This window comes from Dama dama, chromosome 2, assembly GCF_033118175.1.
Source record: "Dama dama isolate Ldn47 chromosome 2, ASM3311817v1, whole genome shotgun sequence".
In the NCBI taxonomy this organism is placed as follows: domain Eukaryota; kingdom Metazoa; phylum Chordata; class Mammalia; order Artiodactyla; family Cervidae; genus Dama; species Dama dama.
Genome location: NC_083682.1, coordinates 8581970 through 8594294, shown reverse-complemented (window position 1 = coordinate 8594294; position 12325 = coordinate 8581970). Strand labels below are relative to the sequence as shown.

Genomic DNA, 12325 nt, shown 5'->3' with positions numbered 1-12325 from the left:
GTCATATCATGGATAAGGCACCCATAGTGAAAGAAACCAGTACCCCTGAAGGTTACGTCTCTAAATAACTGCATCTTCAGCATCCAAGGCCTTGACACTTTTTATTTTTAGGTAATTCACAGGTGATTTTAACAGATTACACAGAAAGATCCTGTCTATCCTTTACCCACTTTCCCTCACTGGTAACATCTTGCGTTTGAAACTACAGTACAGCATATACCAGTATATCCATATATATTCAAGATAAAGAACACGTCTATCTCCACAAGAATTCTCCTGCTTCATTTTTAAAACCACATCCACTTCCCTCCTGCCCCCTACTCAACCCTTGGGAACCACTAATCTGTTTCTCCTTGTTGTCAACTTCTATCTTAAAAAAAAAGAAGAAAAACAATCCTGATTTTCTCATAATCACAAGGGCAGGGAGTCCAAAGTTAGGTCGACCCCGAGGGACATGGTCTTTCGGTCATATGCAGGACACCAAAGCCCGCTCGGAACCGAGGCTCGGTGGAGCGGGGCGGTGAATTCCCAGAGCTCGGATATTAGCAGAATTTCCGGTCTCCTCGGCTAGGTGATCCCCATTGCATTCGCCTGTCTTGAGTTCTGGAGCCCACAGCGGGAATCGCCTTCCGTGATTTGAATTTCATTTTCCTGCTTATCTCAATAATACAATCCGCGTTTCAAACTCCAGTGAAAAGAAAACTCAAGTGGCCCTAGGAAGCTCTTATCACCCCAAGGCACATTGGGAGCCTGGGAAGACGGAGCCGAGCAAGTGTGCGGAAGGAAGGCGGGCGGGGATTGCCTTCAAGTCCCCCGGCTTCCGCCGCTGCCGAACGCGGCTGCGAGCCCCTCAGGTGACTACGCCCGAGGGGATCCCGTTGCTAGGGGCGTTACCAAGGAGGGGCCTCGAGGAGGGGCTGTCTTCCGGGGAGGCCAACTAGTAACCCGGAAGCGGTCGGCAGTGCGGCGCTGTTTAAAGATGGCGGCGGAGGAACCTCAGCAGCAGAAGCAGGAGCCGCTTGGCAGCGACTCCGAAGGTACCGACCAGGGGAGAGCCGCCCGGCCTGGGGTAGCGGGGGCGATGCCGGATAGCCGGTTCCCGAGGAAACCAGGGCTGGGGCGGCTGGCGGCGAAGCGAGCGGAGGGCCCTTGCCTCCGCCTCCGCCGCCTCCCCTCCCCCTCACAATGGAAGGAGCCGCCGCCGCGACCCCCGGCCGGGCGGGCGGTAGAAGAGAAAGCGGGGCGGGCCCCGGCCCGCAACTCTTCCCTGTCGCGCGCTCCTAGGGCGGGGCCTAGGCCGCTCCGCCCCCCAGCCCCCGCCCAGCCCCCTCCCCGCTGGGCGCCCGGCTCCCCGGCCCCCGGCTCTCCCACCCCAGACCTGGCAGTCGGGCCCGGGCCTAGTCCGGCCTCGTCTAGTCCGCCTCCTCCAGAGCGGCCCGAGCCTGGGAGGGCGTCGAATTACGCCGGACTGCGGAGCACAAAGGACTGGGCGGGCCGCTGGGGATGCTGCAGGCGGCCCGGGGTTGTGAGCGGCCGCAGGTGTGTGCCCCTGAGGGCAGCGCCCTTCGTTTCCGGCAGAGCCCCCTCTCCTGGCTTCGCAGCCCCTTGCTTCCTGTCTCGGCAGAGTTTCCTTAGACCCCTGAAGAGTTGGACTTCTCAAAACGGTCCCACCCTCTTATTCTCACCCCTGAGGTAGACACTGGGGACTGAGGCGGTCACTAGGGTTGGGAGGGACGGCCCAGTCGGAGTGCAGTGTAGGGGGTGGGTGGAGGCCCAGCTGAGGCCCTGGGCTGCTCAAGCTCAAAAGGATTGGCCTTAAAAGTCATTCAGCACACAGCTCCCCTTCTAACCGCACACTGAAAAACTGAGCTTTTGGGGACTTAGGCCCCATCCCCCCGCCCCCTAAGGGACTTGTTTAGGATCATGTAAGTTAAGAAAGAACCAGAGCCAGGATTCAGGTCTCCTGGCTTCTCACCAGTGGCTGCTTGGCATGGGGCCCACAGAGTGGACCCGCCCAACTCAGTGATGAGTATTGATAAGGTACCACCTCCTCACGGCATCACAGTGAAGGGGGGAAGGTGGTGGTATCTGTCTCTGTTCATAGCAGACGATGCGCCTCTGCAGTGAGGTGGCAGAGGAGTTATTGTGGTGAAGAGCGCAGGCTTTGCAATTAAGACCAACCTGGGTTTGACCACAGGTCTTCCTTGTGGTGACTTCAGGCAGATGATTTCACCTGTGTGCATTTTTGTTCTTTGTAAAGTGGGCACCATTAAGAATACCCAGGATGGCAGACGGAGGAATGGCGTGATTGAGTAAAGTGCCAGCTCACAGGAAGCTCTCATCTAGCCCAAGATACTCTGCTTTCTCATCTGTCTTTCCTCAAGAGACCCCGCCTGGCTCAGGGGCCTTCCCGGGCTGCTGGGAAGGGATGTTAGAAAGCAGGGGGAGAGGGCTTGTTAGAGCTGGAGGAGTGTACCTTGGGGGGTCATCACCTTGGCCTGTTCACTTTATTTTTTACTATTTATTTATACTTGTTTGGCTGTGCCGGGTCTCAGTTGTGGCAGGTGGGATCTAATTCCCAGACCAGGGATCAAACCCAGGCCCCTTGCATTGGGAGCTTGAAGCCTTAGCCACTGGACCTCCAGGGAAGTCCTTGGCCTCCTCACTTTAAAGATGAGAAAACTCATGCCCGGGAAAGGGAAGGACTTTGCCAAGATCCCACAGTTGGGGTGGAGCAGGGCATGACGCATGCTTCCAGATTGCACATCTGCTCTCCTGGCCCGTTCTTGTCCTCGGCCCAGCTTCCTGGAGTGGGGAAAGCCAGGGCCCGCTGTAATCTTTGGCTTTCTTCCTTCTTCCAGGTGTTAACTGTCTTGCTTATGATGAAGCCATCATGGCTCAGCAGGACCGAATTCAGCAAGAGGTGAGTGGCTGTGGCCAGTGGCCTTACTTTGGCGATACATTGGTTGGACTGAGGCCTACCGTTTGTCTCTACTGTGGAAGCTCCCTTCTCCCCAGGCTGAGCTGGTACTAGATGCCTTTATGGGGGGATGTGTGGTCCCTGTGCCGCTGCGTGACTGGCCCAGCAACTCTCAGCTAGCTGTCCAGGCTGACAGGCGGGGGTCACTCCATTCACCTGTCAGAACATGATGGATCCCCCCCCCCGCAGATTGCTGTGCAGAACCCGCTGGTCTCAGAGCGGCTGGAGCTCTCTGTCCTCTACAAAGAGTATGCTGAGGATGACAACATCTATCAACAGAAGATCAAGGTGGGAGCCTGGCCGAGGGGGCAGAAGCCTGGCCGCTTTAGACCTGCACTTGGCTGGGCCTGGCCTCAGAGGATGGTGGGGGAGCCCTCTGGTCGTTGGCTCACAGGTTGGCAGTGTCTGGAACCAAAAAGACCTTGATTCAGATCCTGATGCTGCCACTGGCAGCTGTATCCTCAGCAGCTCCTTCGGAGTCTCAGCTGCGGAGACCTCAGCTGTGAAAGCGGGGTGATGAAAGCCAGGGTGCTTGTGAGGTTGCGGGAGACGATGCCTGGGGGGCCCGGTGCAGGCTGTGGGGAGCCGGTGCTCTCAGTGCTCACGGGGGGGCTGGTGGGCAGGGGCTGGCTAGCCGGGGAGGGTGGCGGCGGGGGACCCAATCCTGCCCCCTGCTTCCGTGGAGAGGCAGGCAGCACTGGGGAGGGGGGCCCCTGGACCTTCGTGCAAGGCCCTGCTGCCTCCCCTAGAAAGTGAGGTAAGTCCTTTAACCACTCACTTCCTCCTCTGTGAGCTGGGGGTTTGAAGTGTGACAGTGAGTGTGTGTACACAGCAGAGCCTGCTGCTGCTGCTAAGTCACCTCAGTCGTGGCCGACTCTGTGCGACCCCGTAGACGGCAGCCCACCAGGCTCGCCCGTCCCTGGGATTCTCCAGGCAAGAACACTGGAGTGGGTGCATTTCCTTCTCCAGTGCACAAAAGTGAAAAGTGAAAGTGAAGTCGCTCAGTCATGTCCGACTCTTAGCGACCCCATGGACTGAAGCCCACCAGGCTCCTCCGTCCGTGGGATTTTCCAGGCGAGAGCACTGGAGTGGGTGCCATTGCCTTCTCCGGGGCACAGCCTGAGGGTTTAGTAAATGCTACTCCTTCCCCACTTCCCCCAAAGATCAGAGCTGCTTAGACTCTTCCGCCTGGAAGGCTGGCCTTTGAGGTTAGCCATTTGAGGGGCCAGGCAGGTAACCCAGGTGACTGGAGGTGGTCAGGTCAGGCGGTGAACAGTGGCACTGCAGCCTGGCTCCGCCAGCAGCAAGTGCTGGAGGCTCATGGGGCTAATGGGAGCATCCGTGCCTGTCACTCCATCAGTGCTTCCGAGGCCGACCAGCCGGAAATCATTTTGTTGTAAAATCTCCAGACTCCTGACAGTTGGCAGCTTATTCACACTTACAGTGTGTGGGCCGGACGGTGCACATTGCAGGCCAGAGCCCGCTGTGTGTGGCATGTGGGTTCCTCTGCCCTGCTCGGGGTGTTCATGGTTTACCCTGGAGGCCTCTGGAGAGAAGGCCCTGGCTTTGGGGCCCGACCGACCTGATGTTGAGTCCCGCCTTCCCCCTCCTGTGTGATCCTGGGCAGCACACTGGCCGCCTTGGGGCCTCTGTTGATCTGCCAGCTCTGGGTGGAGAGGCCTGTCTCGTGGGGTGGGCGTGAGGCTTGCAGGAGAGGACGGTGGTCAGGCGTGGAGCCCAGCGCCTGGGAGGCGGTGAGTCCCCCCTCTTCTCTGTGTGGTGGGCTGGCGGGGCTCAAAGCCTGCGTGTCACACAGGCCACTCCGGAAAGTGGACAGGCCACGCCTCTCAGGTTCTCCCCCTGAGTCAGTCGGCAGATGTTCAAGTGTCAGCCGTGTGCTGTCTGGACAGGCCTGCCTCGGCGCCCGACACCCCGCCCCGGCTGAGCCTGAGCCCACCGTAGCTCCCTGGGAGGAGGCAGAGCGCAGACAGCAGGGCCCGCGCTCCTCTGTGCCCTGACTCCTCTGAAGTGGGCCCCTGGGAGACGCGTGGGAGGATGATGGGCCTGGCACCGAGTAAGTGCTCAGAACAGTTCTGGTCGTGGCAGGGATTTGGACTCTTTGTACACATTTTGTCCCGTTCTAACACTTAGGAGCACACACTGTGGGCCAGGCAGTTTTAGGCTCTGGAAATAGTGATGACTGCAGCTGCCAAGTCACCGTGGTGGTTCAGGGTGGAAAGACAGCCCTTAAGGCAGCTCACATGTATGGCGGAGGTGGTGAGTGCTGTGGACAGAAATGAAACGGGCTGAGGAGATGGGGGGCGGGGTTTTGCAGGTCTACCTAGGGTGGTGTCTGATGAACTCAAAGAGGCCAGCGAGCAAGGCGTGGCGGCCATCCAGGTGGAGCCAGGGGGGCGGCCAGCATGGCGGGAGCAGAGTGGGTGGGAGACACGGGGCTTGGAGCCCAGAAGGGATTTGGAAGGAGCCGCGTGTTTAGTGGGTTTCTGTGGTCACTGGTGCCGCGGAGACTGGGCAGTGAGTGGGGTGCAGGCAGGGAGACCCGTGTGGAAGCTTTTGCGATGAAACCAGCCCTGGATGGAGTTGGACGGGGCAGCAGAGCAGCCCACGTGAGGAGAGACTGCCGCGGGCGGAGTGGCAGGGTCTGCTGCTGGCTGGACGGGGCCAGTGAGGGCGGAGTCCGCGCAGCTGGGAGGGTTTGACTCCATGGCTGGAAGGTGGGGAGCTGAGGAAAGGCAGGGAAGGCCACGAGGTCAGAAGCCGCCTGTTGGCTGGGCGGTTTAGAGCTGGTGCAGCCTAGGCAGTTGAGTTGAGGGTGAAGTGGGTGGGTGAAGAATTCCGTTTAAATCCCAGGAGGTCAGGAGACAGCTGACACCGGGGCTGCCCCAGGCCTGAACAGGTTGTGCTGTTCACGCAGCAGGGGCTGTGGATGGTCGCTGGCGTGACTGTCTTGTGGCAGGTGACACACGGGTCTTGAGGAAGGGTGTGTGGTTGGGTGGCAGCCCTGACCACTACGGGTAGGTGAGGAGGGGCAGTGGTGAGGTCAGAGGGCGCGGGGAGGGTGGGGGAGGAGGGAAGAAGGGGGTTCGCATCACCACACCTGTGGGTGCAGGTGGACACCACTCAGCAACGGTCTGGGGGGAGTGGGTTTGACCCTTGGACTTAGGAGGGCATCTGTAACCTTCACTAGAGTAGAAGCCGGCTAGGCTTGCGTTCCCAGCAGAAGAGAAACGGAGATAGCTGCACAGGCGGCTTCAGGAGTAGTGCTGCCCTGCGGGAGAGCAGAGAGGTGGGGAGGTAGCTGCAAGGGAATTCATGGGGAGCAGAGCGTTTGTTTATAGGCGGCTGGGTCCAGTGGGTTGGGGGAGAGAAGCTGATGGTGGGGAGGGGAGGGCAGATTTCAGGAACAGTGTCCTAAGTCCAAGGGAAGGTGGCTCTGGGAGCAGCTTTGGACCCTCCAGGGATGGAGAGCAAGGCCCCGGCAGGGCAGGGTGCCGTGGGGGTGACGGCTTCTTAGTGGAAGTCCTCAGAAAGGAAGCACGGTCGTCGAGAAGGTGACTAGTTGGGGACTTAAAATATGGGGAGAAGGCATGAAATATAGGCGTCAGGAGGAAGGGGAGGGTGCTCAGGCCCGGGGAGTGAGGCCTGGTTGCCGGACAGCGCCGAGGGCCGGACTCCTGACTCCTGAGGGGAAATGGAACAGACAGGAGAAACTCCGTTGAGCTGGGGAGGAAACTGGGAAAGATTGAACCAGTACCTGTGAGTGGGCAGGGTAGGGATTAGATGGAGGTGAGGGGGTTGTTTCCTGCCTAGGACTGCAGTGGGGGCCCCAGTGCGGCACCTCGCCGCATACACTGACGTGTTTGCCCTGGAGCTCTCAGGGTTTGAAAGGCTATTCACTGGAAAAGCTGCCTCCATCAAGGACCCATTCACTTGCCTGGTTTTATGAAACAGTAGCCCTTTAGGCCCAGCAGCATGGCACGCCTAGCAGTTGATGACCACTCTGGTGACCGATGCAACCAATGTGTCTATAATTCATGTTCCTGAGGCTGTGGGGGCTGCCAGCAGCTGGTTGCTAAGTGACCCCCATTATCGGAGTCAGCAGCCAAGACCACAGGAGGCTGTTGTGGTGTGACCTCTGTTGGGGGCATTTCCTGGGCCTGCCCTGCTTTCTGCCAGATGTTGATGGGCACGGGGTGGGGTGGGGGCTGCCTCTCCGCAGGACCTCCACAAAAAGTACTCATACATCCGCAAGACCAGGCCTGATGGAAACTGCTTCTATCGCGCTTTCGGATTCTCCCACTTGGAGGCGTTGCTGGACGACAGCAAGGAACTGCAGCGGTGAGGAGGCGCATGGGGGAGGTTCCGTGATGGTGCCTGGGCTCCGTCCTCCCTGTTGGTGGCTAGGAGGTGCAGCTCCCCCTGAGCCCCAGTGCTGGCCTAGGAGCCCATGGCGCCCTCCGCCTGTCCACAGGTTCAAGGCTGTGTCTGCCAAGAGCAAAGAGGACCTGGTGTCCCAGGGCTTCACTGAGTTCACAATTGAGGATTTCCACAACACGGTGAGCCCAGCTGCCCCACCACGGAGTCGGCCAGGGTGGCGGGTGGCGGCCTGGCAGTGGCAGGGGTGACCATCTCCCCCCTCGTCTCGCCCTCTGTCCCCCTCGGGCGCAGTTCATGGACCTGATCGAGCAGGTGGAGAAGCAGACCTCCGTGGCCGACCTGCTGGCCTCCTTCAATGACCAGAGCACCTCGGACTACCTGGTGGTCTACCTGCGGCTGCTCACCTCGGGCTACCTGCAGCGCGAGAGCAAGTTCTTCGAGCACTTCATCGAGGGGGGGCGGACCGTCAAGGAGTTCTGCCAGCAGGTGCTGCCCCCTCCCCACTCCTCAGCCATGGGCCCCTTTTCTCTTGAGCCCTGGGTGGGGGGAGCCCAGGTGGGAGGGGCCCAGGGCTCAGGGCCCCAAGCACCCCCTGAGCCGCCCTGTGCTGCAGGAGGTGGAGCCCATGTGCAAGGAGAGCGACCACATCCATATCATCGCGCTGGCCCAGGCGCTCAGCGTCTCCATCCAGGTGGAGTACATGGACCGCGGCGAGGGCGGCACCACCAACCCCCACATCTTCCCCGAGGGCTCCGAGCCCAAGGTCTACCTTCTCTACCGGCCTGGACACTACGACATCCTCTACAAATAGGGCCGCCCGGCCTGCTGCCGCCCTGCCCGCCCACCCCTCTGCCAGGCGCTAGACATGTACAGAGGTTTTTTGTGGTTGTAAATGGTCATACTTCACTTGCCCACCCCTCCCTGTCACACGACCTCCCGTGTTTTATTAAAGGGGACGCTGGTGGTGACCGCGTGTGTGCGTGTCCCTGCCCGGCTGCTGCCCGCCTGGCTGCGCTGTGTCTGGCTGCCCCCCTTCCCCTCAGGTGGGTTCCTCTCAGCCTTTCACTGTCCACCCCCAAACCTCCCCGCCAGGAGCAGTTTTGAGGGGCCTGGGCCTCTCGGGGACCCTTCCTGGTTATTGGGGTTCTGCTTCTTTCCCTTCAGGCCTCCATCCCTTCCCTGTTTAGCTGGCCAGGGGTTTCCCTGGGGATGTGGAAGGTCCTCGGAGCCTTGCCCGGGAACTCAGGAGCATCGAAGCTTCTAGCTGCTCCCTCCTGGGCCCTACCCCCACCCTGCTGTCCTGGCCGGAGTCCCAGCCACCTGCCCTCCATCAGGGCTCTGTGTGGTGGAGTCCTGGGTGGAGAGGGACTGCATGATGCTGCAGCCTGGCTCAGGGCAGGGGGAGGCGCTGGGGCGCCCCAGGTGGTGCCAGTCAGGTGGGGGAGGGGCAGTCCTCCAGCCTGTGCATGGTCCCCTGTCCCCAGGCCTAGCCTCAGGTCGAGCAGGGCTCTCCAGGCCACCGTCCTCCCCGCTCTGCTCCCCTCGGCCCCCTGCCTGTGCCTGCTTTGCACCCCCACTGCTTGGGCCACGGTGTCTTCATTGCCTTCCTTTCTGCCTTCTCCTCGTCTCACCCCGCCCGCTTCCCGGCACATGTGGGGTCTCAGCCCCCAGGCTGTGAGCTTCTTGGGGGCAGGCCCTCAATAAATGTGACGTGCTGCTGCCAGCTCTGCTGTCAACCTCGTGCCTCCCTGGCCTGGCTCACCGAGAGCTCTCGGCAGCCGCTCGATGCCACAGCAGCTGCCACACCTGGGCGCCCTCCCTCCCCCCCGGGCAGAGCTGGGACAGTCGGAGCTGCAGCAGTAGTGGTCTTTATTAGGCTCCTGACGGGGCTGGAGGTGTAGGGAAAGAATAGTGTGGCTCCGCCAGGCCCCACTGCAGGCTTCAGAGACTTCTTAGAGCTGGGAGCGTGGTCCAGCAGGCCCAGGGGAGTCTGCAGGCAAAGACGAAAGGTCAGAGCAGTGGCCCATGGGCTGCCCCGGCCTCCCAGGCTGCCTCCCTGGCTTCCTTCCCTGCGTTGGGGTGAACGGGTGTTAGTGGGCATGAGGTTAGTGGGCAGCCACACGGAGGGCCAGGCCCTGCTTACCAGTCCTGGTCAGGGTGGGCAGCGTCACGCTGGAAGGCAGAGGACAGTGAGAGCCTGTCCTGGGTGGACGGGGCGGGACAGGGGCTGGCGGGGGCGCGCTGGGGGGCAGGGGGCACCTACCAACCGGGAAGTAGTGGGGGAGGCGTTCTCGGTAGATGTTCTCGTCCTTCTCCAGGAACACGCAGATGATGAGCCGGTCCACCTGCATCAGGGCCTGTTCAGCCTGAGCGGACGCGGCCGGCTCCCCGGCTCCTGGGTCTCACCACCACCCTCTCCCTGTGGGGTTTCCCCTGCCCTGTCCTTGGGGCGCTCTTCAACCTGGGTTTAGAGTTCGGGCTACAGAAGGGGCTCGTGGCGCGATGTCCGCCCCGCTATCCCTTTCTCGAACCTCCCTGTGCCCTGGCCGCAGGGGAGGAAAACGCCCCGAGTAAAAGGACGCAGAGAGCAAGTGCCCGGCGGCGCTCGGCACACCTTGGTGATGATGGGTGGGGTTGGTCGCATGCGCCCCGCCGCCCACTTCCTCCGCGCCCTTCGGCTGGACCCAGGCCTCACCTTGTCCTTGTGCTGCTCCAGCCACTCGCGCAAAGCGGTCAGCACTACCTCGGCCGCCGCCTCGTTGGGGTAGCCTGCGGACGGGACCTTGGGCCCCAATGAGTCCCGAGCTCCGCCCCTCGCCGCCCCGCCCACTCCGGCCCCTCCCGGCGTCCCGCCCATCTGCACCCTTCCTCTTCTAGAGCCCACTCACCGAACACTCCAGTGGAGATGCAGGGGAACGCCTAGGGTGACGGGTAGCAAGAAGGGATTGGGGACAGCGTCACTCTTCGCACCGCCTCCCGCCAGGCCGCGCCCCGCCCCGCCCCGCCCCGCCCCACCGCCCCTCACCGCCGAGCGGAGCCGGTGCTCCAGCAGCAGGTCGAGGCTGCTCAGATAGCAGCTGCGGAGTTCAGCAGCCTGGCTGGCGCTCGGCTCTCCGTGGGCGATGGGTCCCACCGTGTGGATGACATCTGTGGGAGGGGGTGAGGTCAGACCGGCCGGAGCTCCCGGCGCTCTTCGGCTTTCCCTCCTGCAGGCCTGCGCCGTGGTGGTGGTGGTGGTGGTTTAGTCGATAAGTCGCGTCCGACTCTGTGACCCCATGGATTGTAACCCGCCAGGCTCCTCTGTGCATGGGATTCTCCACAAAAGAAGACTGGGGTGGGTTGCCATTTCCTTCTCCAGGGGAGCTTCCCAACCCAGGGATCGAACGCAGATCTCCCGCATTGCCGGCGCATTCTTTACCAGCTGAGCCACCAGGGAAACCCCTGGGCCCTGGAGGGGACAGGAAAGAAGCACCCTCCTCCCCCAGTTCTGATCTTCCCCGGATAGGGACCCCACACATATAATTCACACCTGCACAGACAGGCCAGCCCACGCAGGCCCCCTCCCCACATCTGTCTGGACCGGGCTGAAACAATGGACGTTCTTTAGCTCTTCCCCTCACTTCGTCCTTGCCGCTCCCAGCCTCTGCGCATGCCCTCCACACACCTGCTTCCTGGGATCTGCGAGGAGGAGCCAGGTCCTGGCACTTAAGTGCCCCCGGAGGAGACCTCCAGCAATTCTGTCGGGGTACACCCTTATTCCCGAGTTACACTAATTACGCAAGGCGCCCTGTCTGCGCCCCGCGGGGTGGGGGTGTCCGGGACTCACACTTGGCCGGCAGCCGATATCCGCAGGTGATCTTGGCCTTGCCGGTCTCGCAGCTCTGCAAGGTCCGGCACTCGTCGGTGAGCAGGGGTCCGGCGGCCCGGTGGATGCAGCCGTCCACTGCAGGGAACCGGGCAGTGAATTGTGGGGCTCCCCGCCACCCGCTGAGCCCGTTTTACAGAGAAGGCCGAGGCCCAAGGAGAGAAGATTCCAATCCCTGGGCTGTGCCGGGACTCACCCGGCCCCGAGCCTTTCTCTCGCGGCCTCCAGACGCTCCCTCACACCTCCACCCTCTTCCCGCACCCCCGGTCCCACACTTTTTTCACAGCTCGGGAAACCGAGGCGTAGACGGGGGCCAGAGAGGGCCGCGGCGGGAGCCGGCGCAGACCCGCCGGCAGGGGGCGCGCCCCGTCCGCCCTGCTCTTTCCTGGGCGCGCGGCAGGGGCGCAGGCGAGGCTGAGGTCTCCACGAGCAGAGGCGGTGCCGGGACTCGGGAGGCGGGTCCGAGCGACAGGATCCGCAGCCCGAGCCGGACAAGGGGGAAAATCCGCCCTCCCGGCCGCGGGGCCCGCTGCCAGTCGCCACCTTCGCGGGAGGAGCCTGGGATCCGAACGCCGACCTCCCAAGGCGAGGCCCTCTCGGACCCGCTTTACAAACTCTTGGTGGTGGTTTAGTCGCTAAGTCATGTCTGACTCTTGCGACCCCATGGACTGTATAGCCCGCCAGGCTCCTCTGTCCATGGGATTCTCCAGGCAAGAATACTGGAAAGTGAAAGTGAAAGTCGCCCAGTCGTGTCTGACTCTTTGCGACCCCATGGACTATGCAGTCCATGGAATTCTCCAGGCCAGAACACTGGAGTGGGTAGCCTTTCCCTTCTCCAGGGTATCTTCCCGACCCAGGAATCCAACCGGGGTCTCCTGCGTTGCAGGTGGATTCTTTACCAACTGAGCTACCAGGGAAGACTACTGCTGTGGGTTGCCACTTACAGACTCTTAAGACCCACTTTACAGACGCGGACACTGAGACCACCTAGATACAAGAGGCCGATCCGATGGGGGCCTTGAGCTAGGTATTCCACCTCCTTCCTGCGCCACGAGGGAGGGTGGTCCGGGGCGCGCAGGTGT

At 61.7% G+C, this 12325-nt stretch overlaps 2 protein-coding genes across 7 annotated transcripts in view; one reads left to right on the top strand and one right to left on the bottom strand.

Annotated features, from left to right (window-relative positions):
- The first annotated feature begins 882 nt into the window (after positions 1-882).
- OTUB1 (OTU deubiquitinase, ubiquitin aldehyde binding 1) lies at positions 883-8346 on the top strand. The gene is made up of 7 exons (XM_061164915.1): positions 883-1037; positions 2862-2923; positions 3170-3268; positions 7221-7339; positions 7473-7557; positions 7670-7864; positions 7992-8346. Exons 1-7 carry the CDS (start codon positions 980-982, stop codon positions 8187-8189), a joined length of 816 nt encoding a protein of 271 aa, XP_061020898.1. The 5' UTR covers positions 883-979; the 3' UTR covers positions 8190-8346.
- An 884-nt stretch (positions 8347-9230) lies between these two features.
- MACROD1 (mono-ADP ribosylhydrolase 1) overlaps positions 9231-12325 on the bottom strand; it is a 152819-nt gene continuing 149724 nt past the window's right edge. Inside the window, exons 5-11 of one of the 6 annotated variants that reach the window (XM_061164860.1) lie at positions 11205-11321; positions 10404-10525; positions 10267-10297; positions 10074-10160; positions 9642-9723; positions 9522-9550; positions 9231-9368 (exon numbers count right to left, since the gene is read on the bottom strand). In XM_061164860.1, coding sequence (XP_061020843.1) covers positions 9331-9368; positions 9522-9550; positions 9642-9723; positions 10074-10160; positions 10267-10297; positions 10404-10525; positions 11205-11321 — 506 coding nt within the window. In that variant the 3' untranslated portion in view covers positions 9231-9330. The remainder of the gene's footprint in view (positions 9369-9521; positions 9551-9641; positions 9724-10073; positions 10161-10266; positions 10298-10403; positions 10526-11204; positions 11322-12325) is intronic. The other 5 variants (XM_061164887.1, XM_061164878.1, XM_061164869.1 and 2 more) reach the window with 5 other exon arrangements.